This window comes from Coturnix japonica, chromosome 4 (genome assembly GCF_001577835.2).
Source record: "Coturnix japonica isolate 7356 chromosome 4, Coturnix japonica 2.1, whole genome shotgun sequence".
In the NCBI taxonomy this organism is placed as follows: Eukaryota; Metazoa; Chordata; class Aves; order Galliformes; family Phasianidae; genus Coturnix; species Coturnix japonica.
The window spans coordinates 58,060,749-58,074,341 of NC_029519.1; the positions used below are offsets into that span (position 1 = coordinate 58,060,749).

Sequence of the window (13,593 nt, forward strand, 5' to 3'; positions counted from 1 at the left end):
TGATTTGACAGTTAAATTGGCTGTAAATAATATAGATCGTAAGTAAGCCTGGATAACTGTGGATCAGTTTGGATCCTGTCATTTCCTCTATCTCATCGTTGAGGAAGAGGATCAGCTGATCTGAGGCTAAATACTGGAAATCAACCAAATATAGCCAGGCTGAAGCTCAGTGTAATCATATGCTGGCTACAAGTAAAAGCCCTTCTTTGTAAAGATGATGAGCACTTTTTAGAGAAGCAATAAAATGGAAAATAGCTAATGCTCTTTTACATTTTCCAACAACAAATTAAGGCACATTGGCAAATCCTGGGTTCAGATCTTATGCGTCAATTATATTTGCACTAAACAAGTAAGACTTTGGAAGTGTCTGAATGAGCAACTTGTCAATCTTATGTTATAGTTTGAGGCATCTAATGTATTATTGAGTTCTTACTATACTGCTTGACAGTAGAACAGTTTCTGTAATATCCTAAATATCACATACATCAAGCATTTAAAAAAGTCTTAAATGCAACCTCCTACAGTTCTGCGTACTTTCTTATTTTGGCTGATCTTGAAATTTGGTTCTATTTTACCAGCCACATCCATGTTTAGTTCTTTTATTCTGATTACTAACAGATACCTTGGAGGGTATTATCATTCATTTATGGTTGGAGTTATTTTTTCCTATCTGCATTCCATTGTATTTACTGAAAGAGAAGTTTACACACAATTTTATCTCCTAGATGGTTGCTGCAGTTGTATCCCTCTGTAAATCTTCAGTTAGATTTCCAATTAAACGTTAAAGTAATGAACTGTCATCTCTTTTCTCCTTCTGAATAAAATGAATAGAAAATATTCTAATAGCAATCTTCACAAATCTATTAATAATTTCCTTCCTTATTTAAAACAAGGCAAACAAAGCTCATCTATTTAATCTCACTTTTGGATGTCTGTGAGGTTTTTGTTTTTTTCTTCTTTTTGCTTCATCATTAGATTTTCAGCCAATTTACTGTGTACAAAGAATAGAAAGACTTATAAATCTATAGCTCAGGACCAAATGGATTTCATTGAATTTTGAAAAGAGGTTTTGGCAAACCCCACCATTGTTCCCAGCAGCCCAACAGTGAATATGCTGGGAAATTCCTCCTATTCCTTCAATTTTCTCATTTTGAGGAGATAACCCCAGGAGTTGGAGACTCCTGGGCCCAATCTCCCTCTGCTTCCCTTTTCTCTTCAAGATCAGAAAGAAAAAGAGTGGAACAAGAGTGCCCCAGAAAGGCTGTACCTCTCATACCTGAGCACCAGTCAGGATCCCTTTTGGCTCCGTTCATTCCCCTCCTCACTTAAAACATATATCTGCTTTCAAACTCATTTGCCTTTAGTATGGAGGGATATCTCTCTTGTAGTTTCTCACTTTAACCCCTTGTGTCTTTCAGGCATCATTTCTATCCCCATACAATTCCCATATACATAGTGGGCAACTATCAGAATTACAAATTCCACAATTTCTCACTTGAGTGATTACTCAATCCAACCATTTCACTCCTGATCACTTTGAATTCTTGTTCTGAAAAATGTTCTTACTGATGTTCTACTGATGTCTTGTTATCTTTGATCTTAAGGTTGTGATCAGTTTTCACTTCTTTTTTTTGTTTGATCTTAAGGTAGCCAGAAGTTGGTGGTGCATTGAAACATCCTACTTCTAAAACACTATATTATAAGGTATGAGCTGGTAGGAATAATCACGTCTTGCACTTGCATTATATGTCTGTAACAAATATCAATACTTTTCAGTATTAGAAGCACAATGCAATATAATTCCAATATTAGTGTTTGAGATTGTTTTTTGTTTTGTTTTTTTAAATATTACCTGTTGTTATCTTCAAGCATTTTGTCAGCAAGTGGGGAACAAGAATTTTCACTATTTTAGAAATATTTTAAGATTTACATTTGTTATATGATTAAAATATGTTATTGCTATTACTATGGCTTTTAGTAATCCTTAGGAATGCAATCAGTCAGTACATATGTGCCAACCACTGTATTATAAATACATCAGAATCTTTTCTTGTCTTTCTGGCTTTAAATGCATCAAATCCATTGTAAAATTTCCATACAGATTATTCTTGTCAAGACAAACTTTTTCTTAACAGAATTCATATCTGTTATATTGCAGGTGACAGCAACCTCTTAAAGGTTTCTGAGACAAGCTGTGGTTCTAAATGTTATGTCTGCAACATTGCTGCTACTACTAGTTTATTTAAACAAAAATATATGGGGGGAAAACTAAAGGAAAGAGGAAAATTAGAATTTTTTTTTTTTTGGCATTTTTAATAGCTTTTGTTTAAAAAAAAAATCTGCTAAATGATGCAGAAAGGGAAAATATTAGGTGGACAGTGCCTAATAGGCTATACTTTCTCTAGACTCATATACATTGCACTGATTTGGGGATGTACAGGTAGTGTACCTGAGTTAGTATTAATATCCTTGTTTATTGTTTATTGTAGTCTAGGCAAGATATCTTAGGGGGAAAAAAAATAAAAAAAAGAGAGAGAGAGACTATCAAGTCTGCATCACACACCTTCTCAAAAGCCCAGAGTTTTTTGTTTTAGCCAACAGGATGCAGGCTTTAGATTCTAGTTGAGTATTCCTTAGCACCTTTCACTGGTACACAAAAGCTCCTTCTATTACTGTTCACCAATTCCTGGATGAAAATGAACAATATTTGCCACTATATAATTATCTTTTACATTTAAAAGAAATTAGGGAAAGCATATCAGGTACCCAGTCGTACAGCAGATATTTCTTATTTTTCTGTTCCTAAACATCAGGGTTTAGAATGATCCTTACAAATGTACTGTAGAAACCTGTTTATATAAAAACTGCAGACAAGGTGAGCCTCTACTTCACTTAAATACAAAGAGTGGTATGTGCCTGGGAAATAAGAGAAGGAAGGACTGCAAACTCCAAAGTAGGCAATTTAAAATAACTAGCTGAGCAAAGACCTAGAGGCTTATGTTTTATCTCAAATTATTTGTAAACAACATTCTGTCTCAGAGCTTAGTATGGAATTACTGAAAGAGTTGAATGTAAGCCAGACCAGGAAGATGTGAGATGAGTTTATTAGAAACAGATCCCATTCTCTCAAGACTTCCTTAAACAAAGCTTGCTGACTAGGGTCAGGGACCAACAAAGATAAAAAAATTATAACAAATATTTCTTCTTGATCTCAGTTGCTTACGTATGTCTGCTACATAAAAAATGTAATTTAACATTCTTTCATCTCAGAGTAACTTCATCAGTGAATGCTTCGCCTTATTCTTTTTCAAATAAGATTTGCATCCTATGCAAAGTATTAGCAAAAACTGAATTTGGGATGGTAAGGGTTGTACTGCTGGAGATGCTGCTGGGGTGCTCTGTGCATGGACATGACTCACTGTGCCTGCTCTCACTGTATCACTCCCTATGTCCTGTGGCTCTGTTGGGTTTGCTGCCCCATATGTGGGGTGGCTGCAGCTGCTAGATTCCACACTTCTCTCACCTCTTTATCCACCATGGAAAAACCAGGGTGTGCTCCACTCCTGTGTGGACCAGACAGCCCTGGTTTTGTGCCCCACTCTTGAAACCAGGAGGTTTCAGTGCCCCATTGTGGTCCCAAGAAGGAGAGCTGGGACTCTGACAGCTCTTATTGCATTCAGATGCAGACTTTTGGAGACTTTTTACAGACTTTTACTTCCTTCCCATTTTCACTCCAGCTCTACCTTCTAGGTCTTGCTGCTGCAGCAGGCTATCAAGTCTACGTTTTGTGGCTGTTTTTTTAAAGATACTTCTCGTAGGCTTCCTTGAGAAAGGAAAGGAAAAGGCATTTAAAAAATGCCATTTTAAAAAATGATCAGTGCACATGAATGCAAGTGGTATTTCATGGGACAAAGAGAGGATACTTTTCTGTCTGAATTTTGAAAGCCTCCTTGAAACTCTTTAATTTGAGCTGCTGAGGAAAAATCACAGGAATCCTCCTTTAAGGAAAGTGTTAGACAATCTAATTATAGGATACTCTGCCAGTTCATCTCATACAGGTTTTCTATTGCAAAGTAACTATTTGTTCCATGAGACTATATGCAAAACTTCCAAACATAAACAAGCATAAAGGCTTGTCCTATTTTTCATTTCCATTATGGCTCACAGTGAACAGTAATTTATTAGAAAATCTGTCAAAAATAGCATCTTGTTTTGTAAGCGCTGCAAACAGTCTCAAAGGGTGCTCAAGGGGGATTCTGCTGCAGTGTCAGCACTCCTTGCCATTTTCTTTAGTCAAACATTGCCTACTGCATCGATGTTATGAATCTTCTGTAAATCATATCCCAGAACAAAAAACTTTGTCCAGAAGTCTTTAACTTTTATTTCAAAACTTTATTATTCGGGAATTTAATAGTACTAAGCAGTATAAAACAGTGATACAGAAAAATAAAACCCAAACATTAGCATGAATTATTGTAGTAATATCAGAAATATTGTATCTGTACCCCAACGGTATGCTTTGACCAGAAGAAAAGGTATTTTCACTCTATAAAACGTTTCAAGGAAGACTTTAAGTTTCATGAGTAATCAAATAAATACTTATAAAAGTGTACATAAATACTTATTAGAAAATGAGTACATTTTATTAAAATTTGGAAACTGTGGAATTGCGGTGAAAAAGATGATATTTTTTAGTTGTCAGAACAACAGTTCTATTGAATATTTTTAAGTTTTGCAAAATTCCTCATGACAGACAGGCACTGAATGAATACTTAAAGGTCTATTGAAATAAAATGAACAAAATCAGTCTTTTCAGAATTGTTTCCCCACTGATGCTCCTTTTATTCTTCTGGTCTGTTTGAAAACATAGTAACGCTGACTCTTACTAGCAAAAGAAAATCTAAATTCACTGCCGCTTGTCACTCTCTGGATCTGAAAGGCCATAGAGCTGGTTTGTGACTGAAAATTAGTTAAACCTAACTCTGATTAAAGAAATTAAGTGAACTTGACTACTAGACTTCCCCTGCTTGACTTAAAGATAGATAGATAGATAGAGATATAGATAGATAGATAGATAGATAGATAGATAGATAGATAGATAGATAGATAGATAGATAGATAGATAGATAGTATATATGTATCTGGTTAAAAGTTATCTAGTTATGGTATGGGGTATGGTAATAAATGAGAGAAAGGGATTGTGTCATCTCTTGGTGGAAAACAAATGGACTTGAGAGCTGCATTTCTCAGGTGGCAGTAAATGCTGCACATCAAGAAAAAGGAAGGCAGAAATAGCAGAAAAAAGTTGCAGTGCACTTTTATCCCTGGAGGACAAACGAGCATGGTTATGTGTCCTCCTCAGAGGTTTGGGGCAAGGGATTTTTCCAAGCACCGAAAATATGAGTGCAAAGTAAGTAAGTGACCCTGCATGTGGAGGTGGGAAAGAGAGGAAAGATTCTTATTGCCCTACAACTATCACATAGTTGTAGCAGGGAACGAACTTCTGAACTGAATTGTAGAAGATAATTCAGCCTTTGGGGAGAGGAAGAGGAAGAAAAATGGAAGCTTCAGGCAGGTTGATGGAAGGCTTCCAATGCCAGAGGGGACTTCAGGAAACTGGGGCTGCCCAGACAGCAAGTATCTGTAAGGTAAATATTTCATACTCAGTGCTAATGCAAGTTTGTATTTTAGAAAACAATGAAAGCTCCCTTGTTGTGTATTTATTTGTGTTGTACCTCAAGCAAAGTATTTGATATTCACCTGTTTAATATTTCTGTATGTTTTTTTTTGTATTTTTTGGTTTTTTTTGTTTTTTTTCTGCAGTCTACTAAGCAGCCAAAACTAGTGATAGTGCCAGTAAAACAGAAGGGTTCCTCAAGTAAAATTTATTTGTTTTTCATCCCCCATGAAATATAACTCTCCACATTCAAAAAAATGAAAAACAGTAAGGGATCTGTTCTCCCCTTTCGGCACACGTGTAACTCCATTTAACAGCAGCAAGATTAACGGATATTAACTCCTTGAATGCTTGCATGCTGCATGCTACCAGCAGCCTAAGGCTGAGATAGAGGAATGCACAACTTCTGTTTGGAAGCTTATATTTTTAACTTTTCACGTGACTCTTTTTTCTTTCTTTTTGTCATCTTTTTCTTCTTGAAATTCTCATGTATGGCTGCAGCAATCATTTAACATTTTGTAAAGAAGCTAGAGCTTAAACAGGGTTTTCTAAGAGGGGGACAGAGAGAATGCTCTGAATTACACCCTGCTGCAACCTCCAGCAGTGGTGATTCAGGGCAGCAGAAACCAAAGAGCCCCTTTTAATAAAGCTTCCCCTATTCAGAAGTTAAAAAAAAAAAAAAAAAAAAAAGTGTTGTGGTGTTGTAATACTAATTCAGCTTTTTCCAAAATACTTTAAGGATTCCTCAGTGAAAGATGCAACAGACAGTAATAGTACTGTCTTTATTGATTTCCATCCCATTGTAATTTTGAAGTGTGCACACTTAGAAGGGAAACTTAAAGTTGAATTAACTTCTTACTACCAAATTTTGCCTCTGGAAGCAGATCATTATTTTTGGCCTGACTGTATGTCTTATTTTCCATTTTCCTCTGCCTCCCACACGCTAATGACTTCTGCATGGAATTCTCTTACCCTACGAACATATTTTCTTTTTAAGCACAGTCCCCATGGAGGTGGAAAATGTGAATGTGAAATGATGCTTGCAGTCTTCTAAGAAGGTTAAAGATCTAGGAGGTGTACAACTCTATTCTAAAAGTCACTTTGTCACGACCTAATTTACTGAGGTTTGGTTGCGTGGCATGGTTCTGTATTTCCTTAAAGATGAATCCTATTTATTTATTTATTTGTTTGTTTGTTTGTTTGTTTTACATTTGCCCTGTTGGGCAATGAGGATTTGTCTTTGTGGATTTAAGTGACCTAGAAGAAACTTAGTGTTTAATCTTTATTGATGAAATCAATACGTAGATCCATGCTAAGTGCTGACAGTTTTTATGTAGGGAGTAAAACGTGAAGCACCTGGTCCTTCAACCTCTGATTTTTTTTTGGGCCAGAAGTTCTGTTTTGGCATTTGATGAAGAACCTGTTGATTATAATGAGCAAATCTTTATGAGGTATTTTCTTTGTGCTGATTCCATACAAGCAGCATAGTGTGATTAATGTATCTCAAATGTTATTACACAGAAGGCCTAATAACAACCACCAGTGAAATAAACCTGTATGGATAAGTAGGGGGTGACAGAGGGATGAGGCAGATCCTGGCAATTCAGATGACACATGCAGTTATTGCTGACAAATTACCCTTCTGGAGAGCCCTAAGCAAAGGCTTTTTCCCTTTCTTACATTACTATATTTCAAATATATTCACCAAAGTCTTGGGGTGTGGTTTTTTGTTGTTGTTTGTTTGTTTACTTTGGGGGTTCAAGTTTTATGATGCTTTTTTGGTAAGAAATACACCAAAAACGTAATTTTTTTATTACTGTATTTTTTTATACTACACAACAACTGATTCTCCCTGCATTTTCATACAATGTTTGTAATTGTAACTAGCCCCAGTGAGAAGAAAGCAATCACAGAAAATAAGAGCCACTGAATGGCAAAAAGTCTAGATCAAATCTACTTGTAAGAGAAATGGTCTATAACTTTGGCAAGATTCAGAATAAACCTCAAGTTCTGCTTTACTTCTTTGAGAAACTGTCTAAGTGTTCTGCTCAGGGGAATCTCTGGGTGAAGAAGAAATACAAAATAACTGTGTGTGCAAAGAAGTCATAAGACATAATGGAATTTATACCCGTTGAAATAAATATCTTATGACAGACACAGTGAAGAGAGACTCATTGTCAAATTTTGGCTCTTGAGCTACTTGGCTATCCATGTGCTTATTTATAACATTTTTGTTTACATGATAATGGAGAATAATTAAAAAAAAAAACAACTCCTTCTACTGAATTATGAGAACTGTCAAGTTCTGTATGAAAACTATTAAAACTTTAAACAAAACAGTCTTCTGAATTCCTGTTCTTCTGGTCCCACGTCCTTATCTTGCTTTTACACTTTTGTTTAAACTGTTTCTTCTTCTCACTCTCTTCTTTTTAATGTTTGGAGTTGATTCAATAACCCTGTCCTTTTTTAAAAATTTTTTGCAGATGTTAAAATGATGAAGCACTCTCTCCCACTGGAGCAGCACACAGCAGCCATGACACCTCTGCTCCACTGTGGAAGGTATGCTGCAGCCCACTGCTGAACTGTTATGACATGTCTCTAGCAATCAGAAAGAAAAGCTGGGAAGAGCATGTGACCCAGTGGATGGGATTGGCTTTGGAGACTGTGGAGTATAATACAGCATGTTGTCATGGACTCGTAGCTGATAACTTGCAGATAAGTATGGAAAAAGATGAAATTTTGAGTGCGGATCGGAAAGAAAAATGTGCTTCATTTCCAGAGTGTTGTCATGGCGGAGAGCCAACTGGCTTCCCTGCAAAGCAGCTTGGAAATGTGTCAAAGGAATTGGATGAAAATGAAAACCACGAAGAAGAGCATTTTCTGGAGGCCAGCACAGAAACTCTGGTCCATGTGTCTGATGATGATGATGATGACTATCCTGCACTTAACCTGAACGGTGTTAATCACCACATCACTGCTGTCGGAAGGGAACTAACAGATGAAGAAGTGAGTTTAAATGGAGCAGGCTCCTTAAGACAGGCTGTAGAAAAAATGGAGTGTAATGAGGAAGCCGAAACATCTGGCATAATTGGAGATGGTGACACAGTTCCTAAAGAGAAGATGGAAGGAGATATTTGTGGCAGTATTGGCCAAAGCCTGGAGCTTTGTAGTTATGAAGCCTTAAATGAGGTAGTAGAAGTAGAGAAAGAAAATCTTTTTAATTCTCCAAATGTGAAAGAAATTATTATGCCTGGGAAACAGCTGCTTCATACTGCTGTAATTGCACAACAGCGCAGGAAATCTGATGCTTTTAAAGACAGCCTTGGAAAGTCTGAATGTAATGTGGTACAGAGTGGGATTTCTTCTGATTCATGCCCCAGCAGTGATAGTCAGCCATGCTCAGCAGTGGAATCCAGCGAGTGCCTTATGCAATCTTCTCCTTGCTCTCATGTTCTGGCATTGGAAAATGGTCTGGATGAAAGTGGTTTCACTGAACCTCAAGTGGCCCCTGAAAACAAATGCCTTTCAAATGTCAGTTCAACAGAAGACACTCATTGTTTACATTTAAGGATTGATTTGACCACACAAGAATATTCAGACAGTCAAGTGAAACTGCGCAAAAAAAAGGTAGGATGTTCATGAAGTACAGAAGTTGTTTCTAATGTTTCCTCTCAATTTCTTACAAGGCTGTTTTTTTTCTGCTACTATCAGGTGTCATTAGTCGTCTTACAAAAGAAATTGCATCCAGTGGCATGGAAGCCTTGTTTTAGTAAAGGAGGAGGAGGGACAGTAAAAAAAGTGGAACTAAACTTTAAAAGGAAAAAAAGAAATGGGGTGGGTGGGGGAAGAAAAAAAATTGAAATTTTTTGGTTTTCAGCTCAGCCCTGAGAGAAAATATTCTTACAAAAAGAAGTACAAAACAATGTTTTGTAATTTTAAAGCAGACAGAGAGTTTCCTTTTTCACACAAAGTAAAAAGGAACATCATTCCAAAACTTTTAATGAACAGATTCTCCAGTAATAAAACTTCCACTGGCTTTTGGGGAAGGAGTTTTGCTGGCTGTGGCACTACAAGATTCATCCTGAAGTATGACTTTTCCAGTTATGCTGCTAATAACCAGTGTCTAATTTTATTATTATTATTACTATTATTGTTATTATTATTATTATTATTATTATTGTTTAATTTGACATCATTCAGCCTTTTTTGACTGTTTGTTTTTTTTTGTTTGTTTGTTTGTTTTTTTGTAGTTCTCGTTTCTATTAATTCTGTTTGGTTTTTTTTCCCATCAGCTGTAGCACCTCAGTATAACTGTAACTTTTAGAGCACAAACTCACATATCTAAAGCACTGTATGCCAACACAGTATCATAAGTTGCTGGCCTCTGCTCCCCTGTGGTAAAACTAACACTCAAGTTACATGTCTGAAAGCTGTAGCATTTGCAAAAAAAAAAAAACAAAAACTTCAGAAGCTCAGAATGCCAGTTTTCCTTTAGTAGTTCATGCAATCTATTAGTGCAGTAGTTCTTCAACTGACTCTGAAGCAGCTGTGACTGAGTTACAATTATAAAACAGGGTGATCCACCTAGAAGGAAATGCTGAACTTAACCAATGGGTAGAAAACAATTCCAATTTATACCATATTTGAGAACTAATTAACTATATAACCATATTCTCAACTGGTCCCTCTGCATTTATTTGTCTTTTTCACTGGGTGTATTTGTTCACATTCAGGCATACTTCTCCTATTGTTAGCAGGTTTCATTTTTATAATGTAGTTTCAAACTCCTATTATATGAAAATATGGGTTTAACTTCTTTTTATTATGCGCAGTTACATCATTACTCTGTCCACAATAACTTCCATTGTAATGTATTTTTCATTATCTTTGAAAATGGTACTTACTCTGTTCTTTAAAACTGAGAATATATTTGCTATTTGTATTTGTGCCTTTAAGTATTTATATAGAATGTAAAGGTTCCAATGAGAGTAGCTAAGAAAGTAAAGTAACCATAGAAAGATGCAAAATGAGTTGTTTCTTTGCGAAAGAATGAGAGTTGCGTGGCTGCAGTAATTCCAAAGCTGTGCTCACGTTCAAGGGGCACAGAGCCTAGAGATCTGGAGGATTTTTCTTGTAACAATTTGGTTAAAGAACTCTACCAAAAAGAGGAAAGCTGTGGTATGCTGTTGCTTTTGGTGTTATTTATCTCTCAGTCTGCAGGACACTTCTGTAAACAATGTTCCTGCTTGTGGGACTTTATCACTTATAGCTAATAATATGTTATATTACAAAAGGGCCTGTCTGTGCTGGTAATGATCTGTAATGAAAAATGTGCCTATGTTTACAAATGCTCCCTGAAAGCCACTTTTGTAACTTTAACAAGACATTAGAAAAACAACTGGCTTTAAACTGAATCCATCCATAAAAGTCAAGTATTTGCTTTGCAGTGACAGGGAGACTTAAGGAACTGGGAATGATATATAAAACCTTTTCTCTCAAGGTCAACAGTTCAAACAGTATGGTCAAGGCCTAAAACGTACCACTGTCTGATTAATGCTCAGCATCAATTATTGTTACACCTAAATACGTATTCATAAAGGTCAGAATAATATAAGAAGGACATGGAGATAAATTGCTGGAGATATTTGGGCACCCACACCTTGAGATGGAGCCCTGCGGGATCACAGAAAAAGTGCTGGCTATCAAGTACCTCAATGACAGCCAAGATCTTAGGACCTCTAAGTAGAGATCATTCGGCTATTCCTGGTACTAAATTCTTCTGAAAACCTGTTCCTCGTTAACATATTTTAAGCCACTTTTAATTGTGGAAACAGAGCATGACCTCTCCTCTTATCTTTAGATCTGCTGCTTTCAGACTAAAGCTGAGGTGAGATAGCTTGGATCTGTGGAGTTTGCTTTGCAGATGAATGTCATTTTGAGTGCTTAAGGTCTTAAAGTTTAGTACCTTTGACCAACACTGGCTCTGCTGCTGTAGATTGCTTTTGTCTTGATGGATGTACTGACACTGCAGATGCTTTTTGTAAACAGGTCCAGCTGTTACAGCATTCTTTCAAGTTGCCAGCATTCATATGGTTGATGCACAGTACCCTCTTCTTTGCTTTCTGAAGAAAACTTCCTAAGTTTCTAGAGTAGGAAGGGCATAAATTTAATTGTGAGAAATGTCATGGTTTTGTAATTTTGCTATCAGTATTCCACATCATAACATCATGTAAAGCATAGATGATTTTGCTGAATGTGCAGTTCACAGAAGAAGACTACATATCCCAAAGAACATCACGGTCAGGGATAAGTCACAGGAACCATGACAAGAAGAAAATGTTGTTAGGTCTAAATAAAAGATATATCAATAATCAAGCTTTCCACCTTCTGTCTTGACTGAAAATCAATTCTGTTTATCCACAACATAAAACTGTTATTAATAGCACAGAATAGCAAAAACACAAAGGAATTAGTTAAATGTGGTTACAGCAGTTAGTCTGTACTGTATGCTGTTCTTGCTTAAACACATTTTAGATTTAGAAAAGTTGTAATTGTAAGTTCTTATTTTCCATGAGATGGAATGATCTTTGAAACTAATGACTGCTCTGTAATGTTTTTAACTGACAGGAATCCCAATGGCCAATATAAGACAATGTCAATAAGATGCAAATTAATTTAAGAAAAAGATAAAGAATGGCAATATAGAAAAGCAGTGCCTTTTCCCCATGCTAAAACTGTGAGCTCTGAAGTATGGTTTTGCATTTTCTTAACTGATGCAATATGTTTTGTTCTATTATTTCATCAATTACTGCTATTTGAGAGTAAAGTTTTCTTAATTTAATTCAAACCTTTCTGTCCATATTTGCTACTTAAGTTTGTGACGTGTGAAGACAGATTCTCTTCTGTTATAATCTGCAGTAAATTCTGTTTCATAAGACTAACGTGTTGCTTCTTATGATGAGTTAGAATGCATCCGATTCTTCTTTTAAAAGTAATGTGAACTGATTGTGAAGAATAATATCCAACATTTTAAATCTATTTCTTATTTTATTGCTATAAAAATACCAAAGATGAGGTTTCCAGAATTGTCACAAAGTATCTTTCTAAATTCTTAATCTCCATTTACCACAATACTGTCTTTGTTGAACTGGGATAATTTAATGGTACTTACATTTTCACTTTAGTTTTTAAATTATAACTTAGCATAGCTATTAGAGTGCATTTTTGTATAGAAATTGTTTTATTGATGTTCTAGGTTAAATTATTGCTACATAAGTAATAATGGCTGATGTGGACTTGCTAAGGATGCGAACTAGCTGGAGTTGCTTTCTAACAAATCAAGTCTACTTAAGCACTTGTCCTGGCTTGAAAACGTGACAGCACAGAAGACGAAAGTACAAAAATAAATAACAAAAAAATGAAGGAACAATTAAAAATTGGAGTGTGAATCTTGCTATGTTGTGATTTGGCTATAGGAAATTGAATTTACTGTATCCTAAGGTTCAGTTTGCAAATGCAGTTTAGATAGAGCACTATGATTTAAAATGGAGCTACAGGAAAGAACAGGACAGATTCTTTAGCGGAGTCTGAGGTAATAGAAAAAAAGGGAAATGCTTTCAAGCTTGAGGAGAATAGATTTAGGTTGGATATAAGGAAAAAATCTTTTACAGTGAGGTTGGTGAGGCACTGAAACAGGTTGCCTAGGGATGTGGTTGGTGCCCCATCTGTGGAGACTTTCAAGGTGATAAAGCCCTGGGCAACTTGATCAAGCTGTGCTGTTCTTATTCATTGCAGGGGAGTTGGACTAGGTGGTCTTCAGAGACCCTTCCAACTCTAAGGATTCTATGATTCTATAGTTGTAAAAGTCAGTGATTTTCTTTAATTGTATCTTTGTTTCCATCCCCTACAATAAGAAG

The 13,593-nt window shown here is 36.0% G+C and overlaps 1 protein-coding gene across 4 annotated transcripts in view; it reads left to right on the forward strand.

Moving 5' to 3' along the window:
* The window catches only part of DLC1 (DLC1 Rho GTPase activating protein), a 222,320-nt gene that overhangs the window by 32,250 nt on the left and 176,477 nt on the right, over positions 1–13,593 (forward strand). For all 4 annotated transcript variants that reach the window (XM_015862301.2, XM_032444090.1, XM_015862300.2 and 1 more), the window contains one exon: positions 8,161–9,304. In XM_015862301.2, the coding sequence (XP_015717787.1) occupies positions 8,270–9,304 (1,035 nt within the window). In that variant the 5' untranslated portion in view covers positions 8,161–8,269. The remainder of the gene's footprint in view (positions 1–8,160; positions 9,305–13,593) is intronic.